Source organism: Antechinus flavipes, chromosome 2, assembly GCF_016432865.1.
Source record: "Antechinus flavipes isolate AdamAnt ecotype Samford, QLD, Australia chromosome 2, AdamAnt_v2, whole genome shotgun sequence".
NCBI classification, from domain to species: Eukaryota; Metazoa; Chordata; class Mammalia; order Dasyuromorphia; family Dasyuridae; genus Antechinus; species Antechinus flavipes.
In genome coordinates, this window is record NC_067399.1 from 444,104,956 (window position 1) to 444,123,472 (window position 18,517).

General features: G+C 34.6%; 1 protein-coding gene across 9 annotated transcripts in view; it reads left to right on the plus strand.

The window, feature by feature from the left end:
• The window catches only part of CHD6 (chromodomain helicase DNA binding protein 6), a 168,774-nt gene that overhangs the window by 82,814 nt on the left and 67,443 nt on the right, over positions 1-18,517 (plus strand). For all 9 annotated transcript variants that reach the window (XM_051979283.1, XM_051979281.1, XM_051979289.1 and 6 more), the window contains 6 exons: positions 4,478-4,599; positions 5,580-5,823; positions 8,731-8,907; positions 9,481-9,624; positions 12,473-12,728; positions 14,751-14,961. In XM_051979283.1, coding sequence (XP_051835243.1) covers positions 4,478-4,599; positions 5,580-5,823; positions 8,731-8,907; positions 9,481-9,624; positions 12,473-12,728; positions 14,751-14,961 — 1,154 coding nt within the window. The remainder of the gene's footprint in view (positions 1-4,477; positions 4,600-5,579; positions 5,824-8,730; positions 8,908-9,480; positions 9,625-12,472; positions 12,729-14,750; positions 14,962-18,517) is intronic.

Consider the following 18,517-nt stretch of genomic DNA (forward strand, 5'->3'; position numbering starts at 1 on the left):
CTAGAATAAAATACAAATCTTCTCATTAACATTTAAAGTTTTTCACACTCTAACTCCAACTTGCTTTTCCATGTTGATTTTAATCATTCCCTTCAAGCATATTCTGTATTCCAAGCTATATTCCAGTTACATTGACCATATGGGGCATTCTAACTCCTTCCTCATTGCCTGTTCTGATTTCTATGCCTAGAACACTCTTTCTCCTCACTTCTTTTAGAAGTTTTTTGGAATCCCTAAACCCTTTTAAGGTTCAGTTCAGGTTTCACTTTACTCACAAGGCTTTTTCTCATTATCCCCATTGTTAATGCTTGCTGCCTTACCTCACACTACTTCTCTCCAACTAACTTTCTACTTAATTTGCATTTGCTTATCTGTATATCTATCTTGGTTTTTCTGAGTAAAAGTATCTTTGCTCTTCCTGAGAGCAAGAACTGTACTTTTTTCTAGTACTTGCTGGATTGATTTGTAGTAACTTAGAGAAGAAGAGTCTTCATTGTGTTATTGAATCTTACTTTTGCTGGGATCATAATGGAAGTTACTATATGCAGAGCTGAAGAATTTAATGTTATCTTCTAGAAGATTTATTATTTGTGAAATGCATTCCTTTCTCATGAAATCTAAATAACCATAATTATGGATTTTTTTATTATCCTGTTAGAAACTGCCCTGCCATTCTATATATTCTGTAGTATTAGATTCAGTCATGTCCCCTGAAGAAACAGCAATATGTTATTGCACTTTATTTGTTACAGTATGAAAGCTTATAGTTGGAATGTTCTGCTTGTTAATTAATATCAGCTTTATACTGAGTGGTTTAATATTGTGCCAGATATTTTTACGTAAAAAGAATTTTTTAAAGATAATTGTCCAAAGTAGAAGTGACAAAAGCTTACATGATAGTTTTGAAGTCCACAGTTGGCCACATTTTCAGTTAAACTTTAGGAAACTTTTAAGGTTGCATGTGAACTTGTGTGGCAAAGACAAGCCCTCAGATGAAGTAACACAATTATTGTTGCCATATTTTTTAGTTCTTTCCTCCTATCTACCACAAATTCTATCTTATCTGAATTGAATAAAAGTTAGATTTTTAATCACTGATGTAAAACATGAATGAAGTTTTGCAGTGCATTTGATGCATGATATCATTTTTGTCTGTCACAGCAGACCTGTGAAAGTAGGTACTGTTATCTCCACCTTACCAAGTAAGAAACTGAAACTCACAAAAAAAAATAAATAAAGTTCATTTGGAACAGTGCTTCTTAATCTTTGTTTTTCTTACGGACCCATCTCCTCATAAGCAGTTGAAAAAGTCCTGTGAAATCTTTCTAAAGCTCATATTTCTAAATGCATAAAATATAATATAGTAATCACAGATCATTGTATTATTGAGAACAGCAGTCATTCACAGCCAATCATCCCATAACATTGTTATTACTTTGTACAGTACATTTCACTTTACTTGAGTTCATGGAGGACATTCCAGCTTTTTCTGGGAGCATCCTGCTCATCATTTCCCATAGAATAATATTCCATCATGATCATATACCATAATTTATTTAGCCATTCCCCAATTTATAGGCATTCCCTCAATTTCCAATTCTTTAACCTGTGAAGAGAGCTATAAATACTTAGTATATATAGGTCCTTTTTCTTTTTTAAAAATTTCTTTTGGGATTTATGCCTAGTAGTGGTATTGTTAGGTCAGAGAATATACATGATTTTATAGCCTTTTGGGCTTTTGGCTTTTGAGCCTATTTCATAACTTTTGATCATTGGAAAATGATTCTTATTTTTTAATAAAAAATTGACTCAGTTTTCTTTACATTTGAGAAATGAGGCTTTCATCAGAGAAATTTTCTTCAAAATTCTTTTACCAGTTACTATTACTAAGTGAATTCTCCCCTCCCCATTTATTCTATTCTCTCTCCTTTTGCCCTAACTCTCCTCAAAAGTTTTCATATTGACCATCCCCTCCCTCAATATGCCTTTTCTTCTGTTACCCTTCACCCTTCCCCTTCTAATTTTCCTACGGAGTAAGATAGATTTATATACCTATATTTCCTCTTTGAGCCAATTTTTATGAGAATAAGGTTCACTCCCTTTCTTTCCTTTGCCCTTCTCCTCCTCTACTATTTCCATTAATTCACTTTAATACTTTATTAGCCTTTGATCACTTTAGATCATATTGAACTTATCCTAGATTTTTTTTTCATGGTTGCTGTTCTCAGGCTCAGGATTCACAAGCATGAAGTAGAAGTTTGTCCTAGCTGATCTCTAAAACCTCTTCAAGCTTTGAGAGTCAGAGTTCGCTTGTGGCAATTTGCAGGAATGCATCAAATGTTGCAGTTATTTAAAGTCATCTCACATTGTACATGGAACCCTTAAATTGAAACTATCATACAAAAGTCTTAGTTTTTGCAAAGTGCTCTATTTCCAGTCAAGTATTTCCCTATGGGATCGACCTGAGGCTCTTCTGTCAAATCCAGGCGTGTAAAAGTGGGTTTTTGAAATGTGACTTGGCAATTGCTAGAGAATAAATCTCAATATTCCAATTAGTATCCTAACCATAATTAGCATCTGTTTGGGATTTTCATATGTAAAAGGTATGTTATAAAAATTCATGTATTAAACATTATCATACCTTCTGAGTTTTATTTTGGATTTTTTTTTTTGATCAGCACCTAGCTCCCCAGGAATCAAGAAGACTATATTATATATTGCCTGTGTTAAGTGTGTTTGGAGTTGTGTAAACTATGAGCAAATAATTTTACCTCCTTTAAACCTTGGTTTCTCTCCTCTTCAAAATGAGTAAGTGGAGCTCTCCTTCTGATACATTTTTTAGGTTGTTCCAGCACTAAAATTCTGACATTTAGTAGGTATTTAGTAAATACTTGCTGAATTATTCAAGATAATATCTACCTCATTATAAATTCTACTCTTTAATCCCAGTAATATTATGTAGATCTTTGCAAAAATAATAATCCTTCTTTATGACAGCCTTTCAAATATCAGAAGACAGAAATCTTCTGATTTCAAAAGTAGTGATTCTGAGGCTTTCTCATCTTGCAAAATTGATTTTTTTTAAAAACTGAAAGTAAGATTTTACATCAATCCCTACTATATTTCATTTTAGGAGTCCAGCATTCTAAGCTGCTGAAGCCATTTTGCATCTTGATTCCTTGAACTATTATATTACATATATCTTTCATCATTGTGTTATCCACAAATCTCACAAACAATGCATTTTTAATGTCTTCATCTATTGACACAATAAGACAAGTCCATGGCCATGTGGTATTACTACCTATTCTTGTCACTTTTTTTCCATCTTGCTATTGGTTTAATATTCAGTATCTTTTGACTATATTTGTTAGATTGTTTATAAATCCACCTATTCATATTCTCATGTAGCTTCTGTTTCACCATTTTATCCACAAAATATCATAGGAGTTTTATTGATTGCTTTGCTGACATTTTATGATATTCTTTGTGGCATTACCCCTCATGTACTGGTTGCATTTAACTGTGCCATAAAAAGGAAATAAGGTCAATCTTTTATTATAATGAATATCGGAAAATCCCTTTATTACTTAACTCTACAATTCCTTGTAAGCTTTGTTAACCCCAGTTTAGTCTTAATGGTGTCATTTCATCTTTTGGAATTTAAGGAATTTTTGTTAACAAGGAGGTTAAGTAAAATTCTGTTGCATCTCATTTCCATTAGAGCCTGTGCAGAATGTTCATTCCCTTTTAAGATTCAGCACTTCAGACTATCTTGAATTAACTGTATGTTAGGAAACTATCCCTGGGATCTGTGATGTGCACTTACATGCATGTTAGTTTTTCCCCAAAGCTGCCTCACTGATGCACTGTGCACAAAGAAGGAAACCACTCCCAAAGAGGAGCAAATAAAGTCATTGTTGGCCCCTTGGGAAAAATTAAAATTTGAAAAGTAACAAGTTACTTTTCAATTGAAATTAATGTTAATTTCAAAAATCTATTTATATAAAGATGCAGAATGATATCTAAAGAGTTGGTTTCTGAGGAAGAACTGACTTTAGGAGATCAAGTCCTGCCTTTTATACCTACTACCTTTGGGAGCCAGAACAAGTCATTATAATTTACAAAGAGAGTATCAATCTGTATTGATAGATGAAATTTCACTGAGAGAGTGCCCTAAACTGATAAAATCATATCTTCCTCTCCTCCCTATTAAAAAACCACATACATATGCTCACATAACATATATACACACAATGAATATAGCATAACATATTCAGGGCTAAAATAATCTCAGCATTGTTTTGAAGTAAAAAGCAGCCAGATCTCAGTACCCTTCTCAACTGATTTGCAAATTCAGTAGAAATGTTGATGTTTGCTTTTCTGTCAATCTTTTCATGTATACTATACTCATATCTGTGAAACTCCCCTAAAGCATTGTCTTTTCATGCATTTTGCTCTCTGCTTTGTTTATTAGGAGCGTCCAGCTTCAGATTCATGGCAGAAACTTGAAAAGTCTCGGGAATACAAGAACAATAATCAGCTTCGAGAGTACCAGCTCGAGGGGATGAACTGGCTCCTTTTTAACTGGTATAATAGGTGAGAAGCCAAACCACATGTGCCATCTCTCTAAACTGTACCTTTTCAAAATGTGTATAATTTAGAGGAATGACCAATCTAGCATCATTAGTCTGACTAGTTTGGAATTGAAAGTATTAGATAGAAATGTGTAGCAAAAACTTTTCTACTCAAGCACTTAACACATTGGTCTTTTGTACATAGTAAATATTTGATTAAATTATTTTTGAATGAATTAAAGAACAAAGCTAACATAATTTTTAAGATAACACGTCTATTCAGACTTAATTTGGTGTCATAGGGCATTTTGGTGATATGGAAGATTCTTTCACAAATCATTGTCTTCATGTTTTGATTTTCTGAATTGCTTAGAACTGAAGGTTTATTTTCAAAAAAATGAAGATAGAGAATGATCCTAGGAATCCTCCAAGCTGATTGTCTTTTAGATCTTTCTTCAGAAGGAGAATGACATTAAAGGGTCCACTAGACTTGTGACTTTGGATAATTAAGTTAGCCTCTCTTGAGTCCATTTCCTTAATGTAAATTCCCTCACAGGAAATGTCAAAATCAAATGAGGTAATAAATGTAAAAGTGCTTTGTAAATTGTGAAATAACATATAGTTTTCTCAGCTTAATGAGCTACTGTAAATTTATGGAAGGAGTCTGAAGGCCAAGTAGCAAAGACTCTTTTATATAACTGACAATCTCTTCCAAAAGTCATTTCTAGCATGGTAGAATCAGAGCCTCAAGATTCCTAGATTAGGAAATAAAGTCTTCAATGTCTACTTATTTAGAATCTTCCAAAAGGTTTTCATTTCTTCTTAAGGAAGAATTTACTTTAAAGAGTATGTACTAGAACTATTCTTTAAATTTCTCACTGTTAGGTGGGATTCCCCACCCTGCCCCCCAACCCCATTTCAGAAGTTTTGCCCATTTTTGCCATTCTCAGCTTTCTCTCTGCTGTATTGGTAATGAAACATGTTTATTTGTTTTTTCTTCAGAAAAAACTGTATTTTGGCTGATGAGATGGGCCTAGGGAAAACCATTCAGTCCATCACATTTCTCTCAGAAATATTCCTGATGGGAATACATGGTCCTTTCCTCATTATTGCTCCACTATCCACCATTACCAACTGGGAACGAGAATTCCGGACATGGACAGAGATGAATGCCATTGTGTATCATGGAAGCCAGATTAGCAGGCAGATGATCCAGCAATATGAGATGCTCTACAGGGATGCCCAGGTAAAACTGGCATAAATTGTCAAGTTATAGCATAAATTACTTAGTGTGATAATCTATAAAGTAGAATCTTTCCTTTAAATGTTTTTCTACCTAGCATCTTGAATTTTGGTATTTCTGTATCTTAAGACACTGGCCTTATAGAGAACATTCTTTTCATCTTTCTGATGTTGTATTATTAATAATGATATTCAAGGCCCTCAAGCATTCTTTCCATTCCCTGTGATATTTCAAAAGTAAGAAGCCTGATTTCTAATCAACATGAGTTGTCATGTAGTTGCTATGTAGACTACAAGCAAAACAGTCGTTTTTGGACAAGCATTGAAATTCAGAAAGGGAGCTGGAAATGAATTCTTTTTAAAGAATCAAGAGAAAGCTCAGCCTTTGTTACATAAAAACAAAGCATTTTTCCCTTCTCTTCAGTGGAAATCATCCCTATGTATTAGGGATGTTATAGGGGTATTAGCAGTTGATTTAGATAATTTGAATTTTCTCTTAGGATTCTACTATTCAGCTAGAATAAATCTATTGTTTTTCCAAGATATTCAGAAGGAAGTAGGAAGTGACACATGGAAGCAGTACAAAATAAGGCTGTATTAGGTCAGTTCTGCTTTTTTTTTTTTTTAAATAGATTTTTATTGACAGAACATATGCATGGGTAATTTTTCACATTGTCCCTTGCAATCACGTCTGTTCCAACTTTTCCCTTCCTTCCCTCCACCCTCTTCCCTAAATGGCAGACAGTCTCATGCATGTTAAACATGTTAAAGTATATCTTAAATACAATATATGTGTACACATCCATACAGTTCTCTTGTTGCACAAGAAAAAATGGATTCAGAAAGGTAAAAATAACCTGGGAAGAAAAAAATGCAAGTAGTTTACATTCATTTCCCAGTGTTGTTTCTCTGGGTGTAGCTGATTCTGTCCATCATTGATCAATTGGAACTGAATTGGATCTTCTCTTTGTTGAAGAAATCCACTTCCTTCAGAATACATCCTCATATAGTATTGTTGTTGAAGTACATAATGATCTCCTGGTTCTGCTCATTTCACTCAGATCAATTCATGCAAATCTCTCCAAGCCTCCCTGTATTCATCCTGCTGGTCATTTCTTACAGAACAATAATATTTCATAACATTCATATACCACAATTTACCCAGCCATTCTCCAATTGATGGGCATCCACTCATTTTCCTGTTTCTAGCCACTATCACAAACATTTTGGTACATACAGGTCCCTTTCCCTTCTTTAATATCTCTTTGGGATACAAACCCTCAGCTCTGCTTCTTAAAACTGACTCTAGGGGTTGGTACTAATTAGATGGCTTAGCTCCTACTACCTGGTAGTCCTTGCCTCAAGAGAGTTCCCATCTTCATTTTTATCAATGCAAATAAAATGTGTTATAGTGTTTGTGTCACTAAAATTTTCATTAGTATTCATTCAGTACATGCCTTGATAGCATTTTTGTCTGAGACTTTGAAGTAGAAATGAAGTAAAAAAAATTTTTTTTTGTTATTTGTTTGCTTTTTGTTTTCTTTCTCAGTTTTTACCTTTTTGATCTGATTTTTCTTGTGCAGCATGATAAATGATATATGTAGAGAAGAATTGCACATGTGATTACTTGTCACCTGTGTTTCCTGTCTTCTTCATATTGGCTCTCTTTCTCTTCGTTTTGTGTGGTTTGGTGAAACCTCAACTAAAGTTCTATTGCAGTGCCTTATCATTATATGTAGATAACCCAGATTGTGATAGATATGCCAGTACAGCACAACTCTATTAGATTCTATCAAGGTGAAAAGCTTTGTTATAGGGCAAATGGATAATCTGAGTTTTACTGTCCAAAAATAAGAGTACAGAAAGGCTTACTCTCAGAAGGTTGTCCACAACTGAGTGGATGCCCATCAGTTGGAGAATGGCTGAATTAATTATGGTGTGTGAATATTATGGAATATTATTGGTTTATAAGAAATGATCATGAGGAAGATTTCAGAAAGGCCTGGAGAGACTTAACATGAACTATGTTAAATGAAGTAAGCAGAACCAAGAGAACATTGTACACAGCAACAAGATTATGTGATGACCAACTGTGATGAACTTGGCTCTTTTCAACAATATGGTGATTCAGGCCAATTCCAATAGACTTGTAATAGAGAGAGCCATCTGCATCCAGAGAGAGGACTATGTGGATCACAAAATAGTATTCTCACCTTTTTTGTTATTTGTTTGCTTTTTGTTTTCTTTCTCAGTTTTTACCTTTTTGATCTGATTTTTCTTGTGCAGCATGATAAATGATATATGTATAGAAGAATTGCACATGTGATTACTTGCTCTCTAGCAGAGGGAGTGGGAGGAAGGGAGGAAGAAAAATTCAGAATACAGTGTTTTGCAAGGATGAATGTTGACAACTATCTGCATATATTTTGAAAATTAAAAGCTGTTATTTTTTAAAAATTAATTATTAAATTGTCAAAGAAAAAAAAAGGAAGAAGAAGGTTGTCCACCAAGGGAAAAGTTTTGGGGCCCCTGCAGCTCATTGAACTACTGATATCTATCAAGATACTGAAGGAGGAGTGACAGTGAAATAATGAATCTTTGAAATAGTTATTATATAATTTAAGATTTGCTTTAATAAATAAGTTGAAAGTAGTTTCAAAAGCCAAACTAGAAATCAGGCTTCTTGGCCTTTGAATTATCAAGAATGCTTGAGGGTCTTGATAATGCTTTGTCTGTATTAAGTTCTTTTGTAGACATATGTACTATAATGCATTTTGTCCTTTGATACCATCTTATTCATAATATTAATATTGTTCCTTCCAGCAATCATGTAGGAATTTACTTTGCTCCAAAGTTCAACAATTCCACTGATAGGACTCTATAGCTGTTTTTTAATTTATGTCATTCCCAGGGCAACCCCCTCTCTGGAATCTTCAAATTCCATGTTGTTATCACAACATTTGAGATGATATTGGCTGACTGCCCAGAGCTGAAGAAGATTCATTGGAGTTGTGTGATAATTGATGAAGCACACAGACTGAAAAACAGAAACTGCAAACTTCTGGAGGGATTAAAACTCATGGCTTTGGTGAGAGTTTACAAGCTTTTAAACCTGAAGACACTGAGTAATTTCTCAAGGTCTCTAATCCAAGGAGTCTGGAAGCCAAAAAAAAAAAAAAACTATGACAAGGGGTTTCTAAATTATTTTTTTTTTATAGGAACCAAACCAATAATATTACTTTTGACTCCAATTCGACTTTGTGCTTTTTACACTCAGAAAAGTTGCCATTTATACAGAGGTAATATCAGAAACCCTAGGTTTGAGTCATAATTCTCCCATCCAGTTCTTATGACCTTGATTGTCAACTTACTTGTCCTTGATTCCTCTTTAGAGAATTGAAGGTTACAATGCTTGATCTCCTTCCTCATTGAGTATTTATTTGGAAAGCATTTTGGATATTTTAAAATACCTCAGATAGATGTCAGTTACTATATTTTTGTCACCATTATTGTTATTCATACCTCCTCTTTTTTTTTTTTTCTTAAGAAATTATGACAGAAGGGCATATAAAGAATGTAGGCAGCCCCAACATTAGATTGTCACCATAAATGAGTGTTCAGATGCCTAACAGATTTTAATCGTGTGTTTTAATTTGTATAGGAACATAAAGTACTGCTGACTGGGACTCCCTTACAAAACTCCGTAGAAGAACTCTTTAGCTTACTGAATTTCCTTGAACCATCACAGTTTCCTTCAGAGACCGCTTTTCTGGAGGAATTTGGAGATCTGAAGACAGAGGAGCAGGTAAGTGAGAATTTGAAGGAATTGAAAAGACACAGTATTACTCTTTGCAAAGTGCCTTTCTTTCAAGGAGTCAGCAGAACTCTCTGGAAGGAATGATAAATGAATTCTTGCATAGTGTTCTGTAATATTATTTTTATCCTTTCTAAGTGAGAAAACTAATTAACCATAATTAAAATGTACCAGATTTGTAAATCAGATTATAAATGAGAGCCATCAAGAGCATGGCAGTTTCTTGTCTTCATCTCTACCTGAGGGCTTAAAGATCTTGCTTATGGCTGCTTTAATAGGAATAGAACCCTCCCTTAATTCCTACGTCTGTTCTTTTATTAACAACATGATACCCCAAAGAGATACTAAAAAAGGGAAAGGGACCTATATGTGCCAAAATGTTTGTGGCAGCCTTGTTTGTAGTGGCTAGCAGCTGGAAAATGAATGGATGCCCATCAATTGGAGAATGGTTGAGTAAATTGTGGTATATGAACGTTATAGAATATTATTATTCTGTAAGAAATGACCAGCAGGATGAATACAGAGAGGACTGGAGAGACCTATATGAACTGATGCTAAATGAAATGAGCAGAACCAGGAGATCATTATATACCTCAACAACGATACTGTTTGAGGATGTATTCTGATGGAAGTGGATTTCTTCGATAAAGAGTGCTAATTCAGTTTCAATTGATCAAGGATGGACAGAAGCAGCTATACCCAAAGAAAGAACACTGGGAAATGCATATAAACTGCTTGCATATTTGTTTTTCTTCCTGGGTTATTTATACCTTCTGAATCCAATTCTCCCTGTGCAACAAGAGAAATGTTTGGTTCTGCTCACATATATTGTATCTAGGATATACTGTAACCTATTTAACATGTATAGGACTGCTTGCCATCTGGGGGAGGAAGGGGAAAAATCGGAACAGAAATGAGTGCAAGGGATAATGCTGTAAAAAATTACTCTGGCATGGGTTCTGTCAATAAAAAGTTATTTAAAAAAAAAAAAAAGACTTTATTTGAACCCCCACCAAAAAAAAAAAAAAATGAAACATGCTTAAGCCCAGTATTCGAATTCTTGAATGCAGCTAAAAAAGTATTATAGATGGTGAGGAACCAGTACAAATAATTGTACTGGTAGGCAGTTATAAGTGAGGAGAGTAATTGGTATATTTTTATCTATTTATAATAAGTGCCTTCAGTTCTAGATATCTTAGCACAATTGTTGCTTGGGCTGGACTTTTTAATTGAAATGTACTTGTATTCCCAGATACTCTGACTGAGTTACCTACTTCTGGTTAAGTTTCTGGAACTCCAGCAGCAGGTATTCTGTAGTTCCCAGCTTTTGTTGTATTTACTACCAGGATAAAGAACTATGAATATGTACTTTCCTCTCCCTGCCTCCCTCCCACATTGATTCTCTTTTTGTCCTCCCTCCTTTTGATATGTTGCTTGCTAAAGTCAAAGCCATTTAGTTTTTCCTAACTGAATAAGAGGAGGACTTTTTACTCATTACAATTACTCTTTTTAACAATTGACTGTCTTATTTTAACATTTTAAAAATCCAAATAATATGTGTCATATCACAGAAATCATTTAGTCAAACACTTGTAGCTTTTCACTTTCTCTTTACTTTGTGTGTGTATATATATATATATTCATTCTAACATTATTTTCTGAAATGGTTTCTCTGCTCCTTCATATTGGGGTCTGTAAATCTTCTCTACTTCAGATAGATAATCTTTGAGAACCCTTCTGTTTCAAAATTAAAAATCTTCTTTCCACTTGCTTTCATTTTTCCTCTCTCCCACTTTTGCTTTTAATTGCTCTCACTCTGGGCCACACCCTCTCATGTCTGAGTACCTGATAGCTTTCAATGACCAAGACTCAGTAGGCTATCAAATAATGCAATTACTTCATGACATCAGGAATCACACTTGAGAAACATGAAATAAAGTTCTTCCTTTATTTTATTTATTTATTTTTTTCCTTCTTGAACCTCCTGGAAAGCATGGACCATTTTGACTTCATCTTTTTTACTTAGTTCCTAACACCATGCTTTGTACATCTTAGGTACTTAGTTAATGTTTATTGAATTGATTGTAAGCTAGTACATATCTTTCTTTCATAGCAAACATAATGATGAAAGTTATCTTTGTACCTTTTCTTTGTGGTAAGTAAAGAGACTGGAGTTCTAACTTGAATTTAGTTTGTTCAGATGGTAATAATATATCTGACACCAAGGTCACAAGCTTGTGTAGCTCATTTTAGCTAACTCTTTTTTGTGGCTACTCATTAGTCTTGACCCACCCCATCTAGCTACTTTATGTTGTATCACAATGATTGAGAGGATATAGAAGGTGAAATGTATATTTATTTCTATCCTAGAAAAAGAGCTCAAATTCATTTTCTGTTAAACTATCTTTTTTTACATGGAAAAGTTAGCCATTTTTCTTGTCATCTTTAGTGTATTTTTTGATGGTAGGTGGTGGTTGTTTTTACACAATTATGTGTTGTATTATCGTAAGTAATTTTGACTAGGACTGAGAGAAGTACCTCAGACTAAAGACAGTGTTCTTCATCTTGAGACTTGGGGCTCAGCTAATGGTCTTCACTAGCTCTTTCTCATCAGTGTCTCTCTTTTCAGCATTCTATCTCTTGTCCCCCTTTACAGGTTGTAAATTTTCTGAATGCAAAGGGCCCATAGTCTCTTTTAGTTCCTTCCATATCTGATATTCAACACATATTTGTTTGTTATGCTGATTGAGTTCAGTAAACATGTATTAATGATTGAAAAATCTTGGTGCTCACTTCATCTTTCTTCAAAGAGGTAAATTAGTCTTATTTTCCCGGGCAGGTGAAGAAATTGCAGTCCATTTTGAAGCCCATGATGCTGCGGCGGCTGAAAGATGATGTGGAAAAGAACCTAGCTCCCAAACAAGAGACAATCATTGAAGTAGAGTTGACTAATATCCAGAAAAAGTATTATCGAGCCATTTTAGAGAAGAACTTTTCCTTCCTGGCCAAGGGGGCAAATCAGCATAACATGCCTAATCTCATCAACACCATGATGGAGCTGAGAAAATGCTGTAATCACCCTTATTTGATCAATGGTGAGCCAGGGGGGAGCAAGGTAGGGTTAAATCTTGCCACTGACCCCTGAGAACAAGAAGTTTGAATTAAACAAAGTATTCCAAGCCAAATGAATACATTGTTTGTTTCCCTCTTAGGCCCTTTGACTGAGCATATGTGTATGTGGAGACAATTACTTGGCATTTTGGCTGTCTCAATATTTGGGGTATTTCTGACTTGTTCCCTTGCAATAAATGGTTTCTATCCCCATTTTTTTTTTTTATTTAACTAGTCCTGAATGGATTATCAGCACCAATCTTCAAGAATTAATAACTGGTATAGCATAAAATGGAACAGGATACATATGTGGCAGAGAGGAAACACAATAAAGCTAGGAGAATTTGGGGTTAGAAACAATCCAGAAAGTGGATGATGATTTTGAAGCAGATTGGAAATGGGGAAAAGCAGCAGTGATATATAGGTCTGGGGTCAGAGTGGTGGTATATGTGTAAGTTGTTTATCTCCAGCATTGTTCTGCCTTGGCTGGCTTTGGTTAGGACATTGTGCCTTTGCTTTCAAGTATGCAAGATCAATGCATGATTTTACATTTCCTAAAAACCACAGAATATGGGACTGGAGTAGCTGAAAGAGGGAGAATTAACTTCATTGGAGATGGTGCTTCAGAGATCCAGTATGGTATACAGTGTGTTCACAGGTGGGTGTGTGTACATGTACACAAGTCAGTTTTTAGTTACAGCTGTCATTAGTTGTGGGAAGTTGAACTGGGACATAGAGAACTCTGGCATTAATGGGCAAATCTTTGCTAGCTAGTGAGGAAGATAGAAGTTCTAGGAAAGATGGCATTCTAGCAAAAAGGTGTTTGGTTGTATCGTGGCATATTTTGCTAAGATGTATGGGTATATCAATTGAGAGATTACATAACATACACTTAGTGACAGTTTGAAATTGAAAGCTGTAGTAGTTGACTCTCAATAGTCTGTGTTAAGGGGGGTGAGGGGAATAATGGGAATAGTGGTGTGGATAATCCAGAAGTCATTTTTTATTTGGTTTTGGAATGTATTCTCATACTTCGACTATGGGTGTATATGCTTTTGGAATTCTTGACACTTCAAATGAAAGAATGAAGCTATACAATAAAAACCAAATTTACCAGGAGCCAGAAAGACAACTAGTTTTCTTCTCTTCTCCAACTAAACCCTATTGTTATGATTATTTTTGTTATTACTATAATGGAGCTAAATTTAAATTATGTCTTACAGTTTACAAAGTGCTTTATATTAATTCATTTAATCCTCTCACCTCCATGAAGTTTGTAGTGCATGTATTTTATTTTCATTTTACAAATAAGGAAAACTGAGGTTCCGAGTAGTTATGACTGTCCTTGTTACTTGCCACCTTGCGACTGGGTGACAAAGCCCTGACTTGAACCTAGGTCTTTGGACTTCAGGTCCCAGTGTTTGTTTTTGCTTCATGCTGCCAGCCTCTGATAACAGCGAAATGCTCTGTCACAAAGGTTACTTAAAGAGGCAAAACAAGAGATAGATGAGAATGTCCTAAAGATGTTTAAAGTACCTATACAAATATATTGACAAGTGGTGAACATTTACTAATTGAGAATTTTCATAAAGAAAAGAGAACTTGTTAAAACAATATTCAGTTTGAGTTCTAATTGGTTTAGTCTTTCTGATAGGTATTTTTTTAAAGGCTGTAATATAGAATTTCTTGTTAGTTTTCTGTGAAGCATTTTTCAGTCTCATTAGGAAAGCTTAGGATGTGGCTTCTAGAATACTCTTAATAATTGAGAAAGAGTCCTTGTGTAGGAAAGGGCAAGACTAACTCTGCTGTCACCCTGGTTGAATCTCTTTATTTCATTTGGATGCACAGTTCTAGGGGATTTGGAATTTGATATCTAGAAATTAACTTTTCAGATATTGCTTTATTTTTTCTCCTTTGGCTTTTGAGCTATTCTTTTCCAAGAAACAGACAATCTCTTTCACCATAGTAATTTGTGCAAAGAATGGTTTTGTTCTGTTCCTTTTTAGGAGCAGAAGAGAAAATTCTGGAAGATTTTCGTAAAACGCATAGTCCTGATTCTTTGGACTTTCAGCTGCAGGCCATGATTCAGGCAGCAGGCAAACTGGTGCTAATTGATAAACTACTCCCCAAGCTCATTGCTGGTGGACATAAAGTGCTCATCTTCTCCCAGATGGTGCGTTGCCTTGACATACTAGAAGATTATCTCATCCAGAGACGGTGAGTAGTGTCCTAGAAGACCTATGTGACAGGTACTGTTTATTCCCTTTTTTGTACATTTGATCACAGAAATGCACAAAATATGATATGATGGATTGAAATTAACAGAATTGAAAGCTATTGAATAAGTGAGTAGAACAATGAATGAAAAATTATCTATTAAGTGTTCACTCTGCGCAAAACATTGTACTAGTTACTGGCTTTACACCCCAAAATGTTCTCAATAAATTCATATCCTAACAGGAAATAGCACATATAAGAAGGGTTCAGCTATGAGACATTTGGGAAGTCCCTTTGGTCCTAAATGTACAAAAGTAATGTCGATAGTAACATATTTTCTTTGATATGTATTTCTGGGTTTTGAACTATTTGACAATGTCAAGCATTCGAATGTTGAGGAATTTCTTTCTCCAATCTTCAGTAGTTGTAGCTGTTAATACACAGGAATGATACTATCTGCAGAGGCATTTGCCAGGTCAAATCTCTACCAGAGTTGTTATTCTGACCAAATTGCAAACAGAATCAGTGTTCTAAGGGGCAGTGCTATTTCCAGGGCTCTTAGATACAGAGGCCTGTGTTATCTCTAAAGGGGTATGAGAGGAGATAGTGGTCAAGGCAGTGATTTAACCTTCCTTGCATATATTGACTCCTGTTTCTCCCTCATAATACTTCGCATAATACTTCAGCTAGACTAGCTTCTTCTGTGCCTCCTTGGTGATAGTTCATCAGTAATTCAAGGTGTTGCCTTGATAACATGCCCTTCTCCATAAAGGTTCTTCTCTGGGCAGGAAAAAGGGATGAATGCAGAGATACTTGGGAAGGTCTGTATAAACTAATATGAATGTAGAACAATTATGAGTTAATTCCCAGAATTATCAGATATACATATGTGTGTGTCTGTGTTTGTGTGTATTAATCAAGTAAAAGTTTCTTTACCATCTTTATCACATCTTATTTATTTTTTTGGTTTAAGGCAAACAGAAAGCTCTTTTTTCTCGTAGTATTGTCCTTTGTGGCTTTCTGACTTGAGTATTTCTTATCATTAATACTTCATGAGTTTGCCAGGAAACCACTAATAAGAATTACCATTTATTAAGCAAGACACTTTCACATATGTGATCTGCATTGATCTTCTTAGTTCATCCTGTGACACAGACAGGGAAGAGATTTTATCCCCATTTTACAGAAGAAAAAACTTAAGACTGAGAGAATCTGCCTATTTTTCCCAAGGTGATGGCCCTAGGAACTAAATATTGGTCTTCTGATTGTGAGTCTTAATGCATTTTCTGCTCCTCACATTCTAAAAAATAAAACTTTGTGCAGTGAACCAGTTGATCTTCATTATTTAAAAATGATTAACTCTGAATTACCAGATTTAAGTATTAATTGCCAGGTTTTTAGGTTCAAGTTTTTTTCTTCCTCTTCTTGAGTTGACTTCCCTTTCTCATAGTTATCCATTTAGCTTTACTCATATTTAATTTTGCATGAGGCTTTGAGGCAAACATGAAGGAATAATCTAACAATCCGCTAATCATACAAATAATTTATTAAGTTCCTCTGTGGGCCTCACACTCACCAAGATTCTGAGAATTCAGAAAGTAAAACAGATGCTGCCTTCAGGAAGTTTCCAGGATATCAGGGACTTATTTTAACCATTATTTTGAAATTTTTAAAGTATGTGAGATGAACAAGTTAATAAATTTGACTTAATTGTAGCAGGGTTTTCTTTCCAAGTTTAATGGCCCTGTCATGCCTGTTGATGATTTCAGGCTGTCAAAAGTAAACATCATATTCATGGTAATATTCATCCCAGTTATCTCTCTTTAACAGTGTACTAAGGGACTTATGGAAGGCTGTCATTTTATTTTATTTTATTTTTTGCTAGACATTTGGGGTTAAGTGACTTGAACTTACAGCTATGAAGTATTAAGTGTCCAGGGCCAATGCTCTATCTACTGTGCCATCAGCTGCCTCAAGCTGTGATTTTATTTCAAGATTTAAGTATTGAAAGATTAGGAAGGTATCTTTCATATAAATATAATTTTATCTGTAAGGTAATCTCATTTTCTAAGGTAATGTTTTCTGCTTTGACAGTCCCTTAACATAATGGTTTTTAATAAGTTTAGTATCCATTTTGTGACATATATTTGCTTTATATATTGTATTTTTTATTTTAATAGATATCTTTTAATTTTTAATATACTGGAATTTGGTGACAAAGCCTTGCTTGTTCTACCCCCATACCATTTTGTAATTTTATAGGCAGTTCTCCATTGTATTCCCTTTTCATCTTTGTCCTTCCAGTCTGAAGAGTTTTAGTCTTTTTTATTCTGGTCTCACATGGAAGCTGTGCTACCCCATTAGTCACTTGATAATTTGAGCCACTTTTTTCTGTGCCTTTTCCAACTCCTCTTTAGCTTTCTTAAGATGTAGCAGCCAGAACTACATACAAGTTGTATGCATACATCTTGACTTTGTACCAGAAATATAAAACGGGATAATGATTTCTATTTTGAAGCTGATTTCATTCCTAAGGATTTTTAGTTTTGTGTTGGTCTTTTGTAAGAATTACTCATAAAAATCTTTGATCATATAGTGCCTTGTTTTGAATATTTCATCGATTGAGTGTAAAGCCAGAACTAACACAGGACAAATGGGGCTTTGCCTCAAGGTTCCAGCACAGTCAGGATTGTGCTTTTCTTTCTTGTGACAACCACTGTTCACAGAACTTCCTGGTACTTCCTCATGGTATAGCCTTGCAGCCAGAACTTTGTACTCTGGCATCCCTCTTCCCAACCTGACTTTTCCCTCTGTTCTCAATTCCTCTTCTGTTTTCTAAACTCATGAAATGCCTTGCCTCTTCAGCTGTTTTTGCCCTAGATGAAAAAAATTTCTAGCTCTAACTTTATAACTCTTCTATTTCCATTATAACTGTTCTGTTTGGGGGAGAGATGTTAATTGTTAGTTTTTTAATCCAAATTAGCCTTTATTCTACCCATTAATCCTAGTTTTACCCTTTAAGTCACATGGAATAAGGATACTCCATCATTCTCAAAGCATGTCAAATGTGTTTGAAAACAATAATTATCTTTATCCTAAGTATTTATTTTTCAGGATAAACATCTCAAGTTCCTTCAGAATTCCTTTTATAATAGTTTCCATTTTTAATTTTTCCTTTTCTGGATACATTACAAATTGGCCATCATTGCTCTTAAAGTATGATTCTTAGTAATGAACAGCCATATGTGGCCTCTCTGTTGCAGAATATATTGAAACTTTTACTTCCCTTTCTGAATGAAACTTGATTATATTAATCTTATTTACATTTGTCCCTATTGATCCCTTGTTAATTTCAGCCTATCTTTCCAATAATTTTTAATTCTGATTTCTTTCAAATGACATAGGAGTTACTTATTTCACAAAATATATTCCAAGGGAGAATGCAAGAAACTTGTCATGGATGCGTGGAGAATATTTGGTAGATAACTATATTATCCTATTGAAATAGGTATAAGTTAGTGAGAAAAATTATAGATTGGAGGACAAAGAATGGTTA